This window comes from Hyposmocoma kahamanoa, unplaced genomic scaffold (assembly GCF_003589595.1).
Source record: "Hyposmocoma kahamanoa isolate Upper Pololo Valley unplaced genomic scaffold, ASM358959v1 270, whole genome shotgun sequence".
Taxonomy (NCBI): domain Eukaryota; kingdom Metazoa; phylum Arthropoda; class Insecta; order Lepidoptera; family Cosmopterigidae; genus Hyposmocoma; species Hyposmocoma kahamanoa.
Window position 1 is genome coordinate 3,558,276 of NW_020653770.1, and position 12,889 is coordinate 3,571,164.

The 12,889-nt window shown below is 36.4% G+C and overlaps 1 protein-coding gene across 1 annotated transcript in view; it reads right to left on the reverse strand.

The window, feature by feature from the left end:
- Window positions 1–3,670: 3,670 nt before the first annotated feature.
- The window catches only part of LOC113229050 (solute carrier family 2, facilitated glucose transporter member 2-like), a 139,959-nt gene continuing 130,740 nt past the window's right edge, over window positions 3,671–12,889 (reverse strand). The window contains exons 6-8 of the mRNA XM_026462532.1: window positions 8,162–8,370; window positions 6,335–6,523; window positions 3,671–3,937 (exon numbers count right to left, since the gene is read on the reverse strand). Coding sequence (XP_026318317.1) covers window positions 3,686–3,937; window positions 6,335–6,523; window positions 8,162–8,370 — 650 coding nt within the window. The 3' untranslated portion in view covers window positions 3,671–3,685. The remainder of the gene's footprint in view (window positions 3,938–6,334; window positions 6,524–8,161; window positions 8,371–12,889) is intronic.

The following is a 12,889-nucleotide window of genomic DNA, read 5'->3' on the forward strand; positions in this document are numbered from 1 at the left end:
TTGCGACACAGTCTATGGCATTAAGAAATAACAATTCGCAACACCGATATTAAAGTAAAATGTCATCTGTAATTCAAATTTCTCAAAAATAGATAACTTTAAGTAATTGAATTTATTGTAAAAAAGTGTAACAAATTGGATTTATAACAGTTTACAAAATTATACATTTCAATAACTATTTGTCCGAGTGTGATATAATACTCGTATACAGTGTAATGATCATGATTGCAACCTAACACTATACAACCATTGACTTACAAATAAACGGACGACGGGTCTAATACAAAAACCGCGAAAAAAATGTCCCAAGTCAACCTATTTAAACGTAGTGACATGTAAAGGAATATGAAAAAGCTAAAACGTTGAATTTAAATTGTAATGTCATCGCAGTACTGTCTAATTTTGCTTGCTTCGCTGTCAGTCGAACAAACGAAGACTAAAGCGTGAATGACGCTCTGTATTCGATTTTAAAGCCCTATAAGTTCGGACACTTTTTAGCGCGGACCCGACATCCATATAATTGTAAGTCAATGTAGGCAACCAATGAGGACATAGAAAAAAACATTTGTTTTCAATGTCCTATATTTGATAAAATAAAAATGTAAGATTTTATTTTATATTAATGTACTACATATCTCATCCAACATCTATTTCCAATTCTGAACTTGAATTACTTCTCGAACTCGAGTGTTTGCAATCTTTCCCTCAAATCAAAAAATCATTAGGGATGACACAGTTTCATAAATAATTAATTACTGGTGATTTTATCTACTCTCTCTATGATTCTATTGAACAAAATCCGTCATAAACATGACTTCAAGATCATGAACAGCTTAATTGAATTTCTAAATAATTATAACGTTTTTATTAAAAATATACCGACCTCCAAATTTCTTGGAATTACCTACATCTATTTGCCAAGCTTTATTGAAACCGGTTACCGGAAATTGCGCGAAACCGCATTCATCCCCTAATTTGCCACCCTTAGAGGTGGAATATTTCGTTCAAATTTAAATGGGAGCACTACTAAGGTACCCTCTTTCCAACAAATAAAGAATCATCAAAATCGGTTCACAAATAAGACGGTTCATACAAAAAAGTCGAATTGAGAACCTCCTGCTTTTTTAAAGTGGGTCAATAAAATTTAGTTATTATTTATTTATTCTACATCGAATTTGGCTAGAGTGTCATCTATTTCTACATATTGTTTACAGATGGTAACAAAATAAAAAATATTTAATTTTTATTTTTTTAACATGCAAAAAAACACCCAAATATAAAATAATTATGTACTTTAGTACCATTTAAAGTAATATTTTTGAAAATTTACAGTTACACCACTTATTCAGTGATAGCCTTATGTATAACGACGATAATTTTTTCAAGGTTATTGCATCTAACGTATTGCCTCCGTGCCCGAACGGTTACCATGCTGTATTGCAAAGGTCCCGGGTTCGATTTGGGGAGAAATATTTGTGTGGCCTACATTTATTTCTCTCGTGAGTTTGGGTGTAATTTATGGTTGTCTATGCGTGTGTCCATGGCACCCGCGACACTGAGTGTGTGCGTTAAAAATAAAATACGAAAAACTTTTATTACGAAAATCCTCCACAAAGCTGTTCCATATTAAATGTTGAGTTTTGTTCGCTATTTGAGAGGAATCATTTTCATTCATTTATTCATTCATTCAGTCATTCAATTGTATTGATGGGTTCAGTCTTATAAATTTTTCATTAGCATTTTCCTATAACATTTCGACCTCTCACCTTGGTGGTTAAGCATTAGGTTTTTATCAAGTTCAGAGGTTTTCGCGATTTTTTTTTTGAGATCTAAACCGCGTATATTTATTTTTTCAAACAAACTCGCGTAAAATCATCTACCAGTTATGTCATAAAAATCTGTTCCATTCATTCACTCATTTGCTTTTTTTTTACTAACAGTACGACTATTACGCCTGCTAACAAGGTTTTTTTTTTAAATATTTGATTACCCCAATAAAAGCGATTCAAATTTATGAAATTATTTATTTAGTTACTTATTTTTCCAATTATAAAATTGACCAAAGAAAAACCATTGTATTAAAAGAAATTAATTAAAAAAAAACCTGGTTTTCAAGAATAGACACGTGCTCGATGCACATTTTTGGGTGTGTGTATTTTACAGTCTTAACGTGACGTAACCAAAACTTGAGCGGGCAGAGAAACGTTTGTTTGTTTGAAAAAAACAACTATACCCCATTTAGATCCGAAAAAAAGCCCTGGTAGCTTAATGGTTTGACCTACTGCCTCTGAAGCAAAGGATCGTGGGTTCAAATCCAGACTCGCACGTTTGAGTTTTTCAGAATGTATATGCGAAATATAATTTGAAACTTCGACAATGGTCTTACTTCAGAAGTGTTGTTTCGACAAAATCCGACGTTATGCTTGCTCTTTTAGTGTTCAAAAGCCAAGTACTCTTCTGTTAATCCTGAAAGCACTACTCCAACAAACTCCTCTTCCATCAGTCATTTATTCATTGAAAACACTTGAAAGTTTACAGTATTTACACTACCAAAGCGTTTAAAAGTCAAGTTGACTAAATATTTAAAAAAAAATTAAGAAAAACAGTATGGTCACCACTCTAAAGGATCCAGTGCCAGAAAGGTAGTTCACGAACAGAAGTATCCCGCGGCGATAACATACTGTTTGTCAAAGAATATTATCTAAATTCTGATACTGGGTGAGCAAACCACACACGTCCGTCACTCATCTCAGCTCAGGGCTCATTGAAAACCAGCGCCACAGTCAATTGCGGCTGTGGCATAAGCTGAATGAAGTCCTTTTGCGTACGCCACAACCGCACACATGACAGTACAACATTTGTAGTTGTTATATTTAGTATTTTTCTGTTTTGCTCTTTGTTTGTTATTGTCTTATTTCATTTTATTTTAATTTTGTTTATTACGTCTTTTTGTTTTGTTTTGCTTGTCTAAGTAGTATCAATATATTTTTTTTTGTATCTATGTGTTGTGGTGTTGCAATAAATGTCTATTCTATTCTATTCTATTCTATTCAAAGCATTGAGGAGTGTGATCGCGCGCGAAGTCGGTGCGTTTTCAGTGCACCGCTTGCGTGTGGCGGCGCCACTGTCCTGACATGTCTTCTTGGATGTAGGCCTCTTCCCTCTTCTTCCACTCTTGGGGATCTTATGCCAGACTCATTCAGTCCCGACCTCCGTGTCCGCGGGTGTCGTCTGCCGCGCCCTCTGATGTCCGCTCTGGGTCTCCACTCAAGTACTCGCCTTGTCCAGCGCCTCTCGTCCATTCTCACAATTTGCTATATATGACAGCCATGACATCTTTAACTTTGGCACTATTTCGGATCCAGCTTTTTTGGTCTCGCAGGGTAACTGCGAGAGTTGCTTTTTCCCATATGTATGTATGTATTTGCGTATTAATTTCCATGGTCGCTTTATGAAACCAACATCGATTGTTAGTAATTGTATGAATAAATATTGTATCACTGCTATTCCACTGAGACTCAACTGCCATTGCAACTAAATTTTTACAAAATAGCAAGTATTGTTATAATCTCAATGGAATTAAAATGACAAGTGGTTTCAAGAAAATTAGGAGAAATGAGCCCCAGTTGGAGAGCGATTGATGTGCCTCCATCCAAATATATAAATAAAATCACATCTAAAAACATTAAACTTTAATTACATTAAAATGTAGCAAAGGTACTCTTTTCAATTGTCTCTCAATTTGCCTAACTGTCTTCCCTTTTAAATCGGGTATTTTGAACATTGAATATACACCGGCATATATATTGACACCAGCAAATATATACATAACTATATACAATCCCATATAATCTTCTATATATTGGTACGTGGTTACGTGGATAAGTTTTAATAATTGAGATAGGGTGTAGAGGAATCCGAGCATTGTTGGTCGAATCTGAAACAAAAAAATACTAAGACTACTATTCCGCAAAAACAGTAAAGGTTAAATGGTGCAAAATAGCTGCACTTGTATTGAATTTTTTTGTTCATTGATCGAAGCTCGGCTAAAGAAATTCTTCGGCCGCGAATGCAACGGTTGTAACACGTTCATCGCCGTGGTGGGTCAAAATGGCCGATACCTATTCAACCTATTGGGGTCGTGTACGACACACCTGAGTCTGCGATATCCGTTCACACCGCAGCAGGTAAAACGTTACGTATTTAGCAATATAACATGACCGACCTTAATAAACTTCTTTTGTCACTTGGTTTTTAAGATTTTTGATGGCTTTTTAGTACCTGTTTTTCTACTCGTAGAAAAAAATCAATTAAAGAAAAAAAATGTCAATTTAAATCAACAGACTTATGTCAGATTTTAGGTAAGCATCGATCGAACGTTACGTGTACGTACTCCTGCTACAAACCTCTCAGCCCGGCATTGTGACCGACGTGGTGTAAACGTAATAATAATTATTCCGTTTAGGTCGCGTCTAATAAAAAAAAATCGCGAAAGACTACACATGCACACTCCGTTTTGGGCGACATCTCATTTTTACTCTTCAAGCGCAATATAGCTAAATTAAAGGTTAAAAGCATAATTTCTGGACACTTTTTAGTTACAAATAAAAAGTATAATCACAGATTGTCATATAATCGGCATTTATGAACCGATTTTGATGATTCTTTTTTGTTTTTTGTTCCTCAGTAGTAGTACGATTTAAATTTGAAGAAAATATATCAACTTTAAGGGTGGCAAACTAGGGGATGAATGACATTTGAGGTCGGTTTTCAGTACTCTGTACTGAGATTGTAGTAAATCTGTTTTTTGTGCCTACTCAAAAGTTCACATTAATAATTGAGGTACGAGATCTAGAAACTTACCCGTCGTATACAAATGAGAGCAAAAACAATCATAATAACATGAGCTAATGTCATTTTTTGAATATTTTTGTAAATTGTAGCCGGCGACGAACTTGTTAAAATAACTGTATGAAAAAAAAATTCAAAACAGCGCTAATTTACTCGGTTTAATCTTCAATGGGTTCGCGTAGCAGTAAAGTAATTTACATTAATTTTGTATATCATGGATTTCCGCAAAGTAACGTTAGAATCTATTAATTATTTAAATTCAAAAAGGTTTTTAGACAATATTGTAAATTCTAAAACAGGAATCAAGTTAGAATACGGTTGCAATTTACATTGCCGAGAGCGAGTGATAACAATTTTTTTGTAATAAAATTGTATATAGCATAATGAACTTTAAACATCTACCTCACGCCCTTTTCCCATCGGGGCAGGCAGAGGCAACAGTCTTCCACTTGCTACAGTCCTGACACACATCTCTCTCGCCTCATCAACACGCATTAGTGCTTTCATACATGCTCTTCGGTTAAGAGTGGTGGTTACCTATCAGAAGTCCGAAATGACATTTTCCAGAAATAACGTATGCTCGAATTTTCATAACCTCGAAAGTAATTTTGAGAGGAAAATATTTTTTCTTTTAAACCTAACTTAACATAACTTAATCGTGTCTTTGTGATAAATATCCAACATATCCTGAAAGAACAACGGTTTCGTTATAATTCGGTTCGAGTTTGTGATAGGTTACTGTACTCTTGACCTGGCACTTCTTTAGGATGGTCTCAATTTGGTCATGGTAAGTTTGCCTTGGTCGACCCATACCAACTTACCCTCGCCGTATAAATCTGTTTCGTCAGTCTTCTTTCATTCATTCTCTCTACATATCCGAACCAAAGGATGCTTACACGTTCTCCATCTTTGTGTGCATTAATTCTAATTTCGTGCTTCTTTTGCCAAACACAACATTAACTACCATTCATAACTGTAGGAACCAGCACCCCCATGCACAGACATTCGTGCATTTTTAGACAATTTCTGGTTGCCTATGAAGGCATGCAAAGCACTATTAACCTGATTCCCTGCTTTCGCTCCAGTTTCAATGTCACTTTCACATCTTCCATCATACGTAAACATAGTAACCAAACACACAAACTCTTTCACTTGTTCCGCTTTATCTACTTCAATCAAAATCATGCAATTCGTCATATCTTCCTCTCTTTCAAAAACCATTACTTTCATCTTACATTAACAATAATGAACTTTGTATCAATTGTCTAACGTACAAACTATAGTCTGTCGTTTTTGAAGATGGAGTAAAATGACAGTTCATTCCCCGCTTGCAAGTAGCTAGTGATTGCAGTAAATCTGCTGGCCAACATGTTCGTCCGTACTGACAATGCTCTGTGCTCCTTCTTTATCATGATCTCGAAGGTCTTCCATTAACAAATAATTTGAATGATTTTAAACACTGAAACGCATTGATAATCCTTACCTTCAAATTATAAATTTCACACATGATAACAACAGGTAATCCCCAGGACATCCCGAATCCGAAGACAAGGACACCAAGGGAGGCCACTGCAACCCACTGCAGGGAATCCACTGTGAGGTCAGCTTGGGTATAGACTGCTAAGACCCCTGTTGAGAGTGCCATGATCACGAATCCAGAGGTCAGGATGTACTGGAAATAAATCATGTTGTCGTTTTTTGTTTTATACTCAAAAAAAGCCTCAGTGGCACAACGGTTTGGCCTGTATGCGCTAAATGAGGAGATCCCGGTTAAGTGACATTTTTATCTAAATTTGTTTTTTGGTCTGTGTGTAATTGCGTAAAGATCTAAGGTGTACTGCCACTGAGTCCGTCACTCTGAAGCATAAAATTAACAAGCCCCATGTGCCTGCAATTCCACCAACACAATTACTCTTTACGACCGATACGTAATAATAGCGTGAAATGTACAGGATTAACAAATTTCTTTTAACTAACTATGAGACAACGTTGAATGATAATATGACCCAAAACAAACCTATATTTTCTTAAGGACCTTTGCTCTAAGCCATTAAGTTAATGGGTAGATGCGGTGCCTACCCTCAGGATACATTAGTAACCTTTTGAACCAAGAGTCCAAAATGAAAAGTGCTTTGACTGAGGAGATTGTTCATAATGAACCGGATTACATTAGATGTTTCGCTCTACCTCCTCGAAGACCGATTTACGATCGACATTTTGCCTATGTGAATTTTTATTGTAAGAAGTGAATTCTAAGTCAATACCCAGAGAAAAGATGGGATGTAATATAATGACGGAAAGGGTGCTACCCCGCAGTGGAGCCGAGCCCTGCATATTGTGTCGTCAGATATTTTGCTGACTATCGTGGTCAAAGATGTCACTCCTTTTTTTAGTCGTCTTATACTTTCAAGCATAGTGAGCTGTTTGGCTAGTTGATTTGGGTGGTGTTGTAGCCGGGTTCTGTATTTCTCACCAGGAAGCTATTTCTTCTCTAACTGTGGGAATGTCAAGAAATTCGTAGATCTCCTTTGCTTATATAAACCATGGCACATTTGATATTGGTCAGAGTACTATTGCTCTGCACCCTTTGGAGAATCATTACATTAGAGTTGCTAGCAGCGCCCCAGAGCCCCAGTATGCCATAAGATCAAAATTTATATTTTGTTGTCAATAACCAGTTTTGAATTTCACCCGATCAGGCAGAGGAACCCTTTAAATTTCAATTTGATCTCATCTCTTTTGGTTTGAAAGTGTTTCTTCCAGGTTACGGTCTAAATGCATTCCCAGATATTTCACAATAATTAACTCAAAACTCAAATCAAGAACCAGAACACAAGGACCGGTACTAATTTACAAAAGTTCCTTTCTAAAATGGGCTCTACCGGGAATCGAACCCGATATCCTTCTCTTCTAGCAGCCACAGTGTAAGCCGTTAGGCTACCGAAGTCATTTGGAATTTTGATGTTACCATATTTCATCAAATGGTCCTTAACCAGCCTTTTTATACTTTCTTAAGTCATCGTCATTGCTAACCAATTATACGTCCTATTGCTGCAAATGGTTCTCCTTTATAGCATCTATAGCATAAACTCTCATTAGACTAGTGTTGTAAAAAAAAACTCAAGTCCAAGAGTCTACATTTACAAACTCGTCTCAATTTTGTGCGGCTCAGTGGCCTAAAACACTCCAATTTTCCAATGCACAACTATTTCGAAAACCTTAGAGGCCATTGTCAACATTAGTCTTATCAGAATAGAAATTTAATTCTCTGCAATAGCTTAGTTTAGTGGAACCAAGATATATTACTCACTTTTCTTTCAACAAAGTGCACAATACATAAACAAAAGACACTTCCAGCGAACATGCTGCTCAAAAGCAAAGTTTTCTCCAATCCGAAGGTCATTTTCAACTGAGCCAACACTTTATCGTGGTCCAGGAATGCTATACTTCCACAAAGAACTAAGGATATATAGAGAACTACGCCTATTTTTGTCGCATCTCTATATATTGGATTCTTCACTGGAAAAAAAAGGAATCATGAATACTTTTTGAAAAAAAAAGTGTAAGACTTAGGAAATGAAACTACATTTCCGGATTTAAATTGCGTATATTTGTTTTCTCAAACAAACCGACGTTTCAGGCCCTTTACAGGTCCCATGGTCACGGTTGACCACGGTCAATGGGACCTGTAAAGGGCCCGAAACGTCGGTTTGTTTGAAAAAACAAATATACGCGATTTAAATCCGGAAAAATAGTTTCATTTCCTATGTGTAACAATCGAAACCTAAGAACTCGATAGTGTAAGACTTAAAACTTAAAACAAGTCTCATGGAAGCAGCGACTGCTCCTTTGGTCTTTGCAATTTTATCATAATCATAAAACAAACAATCTTCGACTAAAGATAGTAGTGGAAGATAAAATGGCCAAGTAAAGTATTATTTTAATGCTTCTGAAACTTCTAGCTGTTTGTTTTCATGCAATGAACGTGGCCGTAAAATTGTTACAGTAAATTTTGTTGGACCTAATATATTACGTCGAAACAAACAGCCATCCTACTGCACTGGAGATAAATGCAAGTTCTTGTAACATACAAGAAATAAATTGCCTTTCTGTCGTTTACTTTCAGTATAAAATAGACAAACACATTTATTTTCTGCTCGGTAGTGACACATTCAAGTGTTCAAATCTCAAAGCGAATAATATATCCAAACATGGAGGTAATGTATTTCTAATACCATTTCATCTATATAATACCATAATATATACAATAATACATCTATATATATAATAATATGTAATTGTAATTTTTGTAAAAGTGTGTGGAAATAAATACAATTTATTAAGTTCTTAGGTTTTCGCGATTGTTACACATAGGAAATGAAACTAACCATGATCGCGGTTGACTGTGACCGTGATCATGGGACCTAAATGTAAAGGGCCCAAAACGTTGGTATGTTTGATAAAACAAATATACGCGATTTAAATCCGGAAAAATAATTTCATTTCTTTCGTTACTTTATGACCAACAGTGCGATGTATTATGTATTGATATAATTGGTTGACAAAAATTATAGAATGTTATAACAAAACAGACAACAAAACGATCGTACAGCTAACACATAGAGCACTTTCTAACTGAGTTTTTAGTTCGCCAGAACGTGGGCGTTGCTACAACATGAAGGCTTTTTTCTTTTGTTTTTAATCTATATCTGTGTTATATATAATTAGTGAATAGAGTGTCTATCGATATTCTTTTTAACACACTTCAAAAAAAGGAGGAGGTTCTCAATTCTCAACTCCAGCATTTGTGACCCGATTTGGTTGATTCTTTTTAGTTGGAAAGAGGATATCTCAGTAGTGGTACCATTTCAATTTGAAAAAAATATTCCACCTCTAAGGATGGCAAACCAGGGGACGAATGACTTTTGAGGTAGATTTTTTAGTACTTTGTACAGAGATTTTTATGATACCAATAGGGCTAGCACGATACTACTATTCTTGCATAGGGATCTCGCGCTTATTGTCGCTCTCGCGCAAGTTCCGCCCTGTTGTTCTAGCCCTACAAGTAACGGGATAAACAAGTCATGCGTCTGATAGCTTACGACACTCCTGTGAAATCGAAAAGATCTGAAAAGCACTGCCATTGCGCCAGTCACTCTGAGACATAAGCGACTAAAACAATTCGCTCATATAAATCGAGACTGAAAATGTTTCAAATGGTATCGCTTGAAAAGCGCAGAGATCTTTTGGACCTTAGTTTCTTACACAAAATTTTAAATAACAAAATTGATTGTCCGCAATTGACAGCAATGAATTGTTGCCCTTCTGTGGCCACCATTTAGAAGAACTAAACTAGGTCTGAACTCATCAGTCTGTCTAAATGACACAATGAGCATAGTGCCACAGTGGATATGTTCTCGGACTCGCTAACCAGTCTCCGCAGAGCAATAATTAGCATGTAAACATCTTATCTATAAGTATTATTATTAATTTTCATGTTTTTAATCTATCAATTATTTGTATTGTTTTGTTTCTTTTGTAATTGTATTCGATTTCATAGTACTTAAATATTAAGACTAATCTGCTCAATGCAAGTTGCAGTTTCATCTGTCACTAGTTGTGCATCTTGGCTTAATACTAATCAATGCAAATTGAACATGTTATTTGATGTAACAACTGTTGATGAACCTAATAAATAAAATAAAAAATATAAATAAAATAAGTAAACAAATCCTTTGTGCCTATAATTTCACCAGCACCTTTAAGTACTCTTCAAAACCGTAACGCAGTAACGCTTACATTACTACTTGGCGGCAGAAACAAGTAAGGTATCAGTACGAATTCTTTTGCTTACTGTCATAGCGGAAAACGTAAATGTATTAAGCGTTTTATATTTTAAATAAGTAGTAATTTCTTTACGTAAAAAGAAAACTGTCATATGAAAAACCAACATGAGTAAACATGTCGTGGCAAATGAAAATCAAACTTTATTTTTCCAATGTTTGTCGTGTTATTTTTGTCATAAATCAACAGTAAGTTAAGAAGACAGTCAGTCTTCCGGGCCGTCTAATCTGTCTGCCACATAGCGAACTAGACAGATATTTGATAATATCGTTACTGTTTGTTGTCAAGAAAATTTTATACAAAAAAGAAAAGAATAATACCGCTCAGTTTTATGTTGATATAGTACATTATTGCAGAGACCGGAAAGTAACGGATTGCTGGACGAATTAATACGCGTCATGCAATTCCCGTTACCGCCGAGGCATGTATAGTGCTTTTCTCAAACAATGTGGGGAAAAGAGTAAATGAATATTAAACCCTATTAATATTGCCTCTTGTTTTAAAATAGGCGCGCAACGCAAGCGGCCGGCGCAAGCGAGAGACGCGTTAACGCGGAACGCAAGTGAAAGATCGTGCACCCGTCACGTCGGATTTTCTACTTATTTTTCAGGCCTTGGCCGGAAAGAATTCACACGGTCCTTATATAACAAACTTCCCGTGTTCGTTTTTTGAAAGTAATGCAAACATTTCCGAGCATATTTGAGAAAAAACTGTTTTTTTTATATATTGAAAGTTCATTTCGTAGTGATAGATTCAACTCACAATGGCCAGAGTCGAAGCGTCGCGACGCGTCATGTTTCTCGCCTATACTATATTCATCTCTATTTTCCCATTATTAAGGTACAAACTTGTGTTATGCAAATATGGAAACGGGGGACGTCGCGTGTCGACGCGCGTCGCCAAGCGTTGAAAATTTAAAGTTGAAAAATAGGATATATGGAATAGGAAACAGGTTGAAAATAGTACGCGGCGCGACGGTTGGACTCTGAGCCAGTGTAAGTTGAGCCTTACGAATTTTAAAAACAATAGAAAATGTTTTAATGACTTGAAGAATTTGCATAAAGTTAGACTCTTTTCGGACAGTTCTTTAAAACAACATTTCGTATTCATTAAGGAAAAAGTTTATCATTGAACACAAAGAAAAGATCCTTCGATCTGATTGGACTCGAACCAGTGTTCGTTGCCATGCCGACGCCACCGTTCATAATTAACTGAACTATAGACCTAGTCAGATCTTACGAATTTGTTTACGAGTTTGTTGCACCGGGACAGTTCCTTCAGCTGTACCAAGCACAAGTCCGGTCGTCGGTTGCCACTAATGAGATGGCTCTGCTAAATATCAACTGGTCACCTTGGATTCAATCGATAAGCGTGCCAAAGGCTATAGGTGACTCGGAATTAGTAGAGGCGAAGCTGCAGAGCCTTTAACACATTCGTAAAGTTGCCTGCTTATCGGTATTCAACAGGATATATCACGGAGAGTGTGTGACGGATTTGCAGAATTTGATTCCGCCTTCTTCTTTCCATGATCAGACGACTAGACGTGGGCTGGGATTCCACCCCTATGTTGGATATTCCCAGGATACACACGAAGCGTTTCGTTTCCACATTTGTGTGGCGAGCGGCTGGAGAGTGCAATTCCCTACCTGCGGACTTATTCCCCGAACGCCATAACTTGGACTTTTTTAAGTCAGATGTCGGAAAACCTGATTTTAGGTGAGGTGTGGGGGACCGCCCCGCGCGTCCTGCAACTCACGCGCTGTATATATTGATATGAATATAATCTCAGTACAGAGTACTAAAAAAATCCGACCTCAAAAGTACGTGGAATTACATCTATTTGCCAAGTTTTATTGAAATATCCCCTTGTTCGCCACTATACAGGACTTGACACAGGAAATAATAAAAATCGGTTTTCACTACTCAAAGTATATTGAGAGAAAAACGCCTTGAATTGGAGAATAACAAAACCAACCATTAAAATAATTGCTCTTTCAGTAAAATTTAGGCGCTGTTTATAAAAATGAATGTTCATGCGTGTACAGCACCCTTAGAGGTAGATGATTTTCTTCAAAATGAAATAGGACCACTATGGAGGTACCCTTTTTCCAACAAAAAAAGAATCATGAAAATCGGTTCACAAATACCGGAGTTAGCGCGTAACATATATACAGTCGAATTGAGAACCTAATAA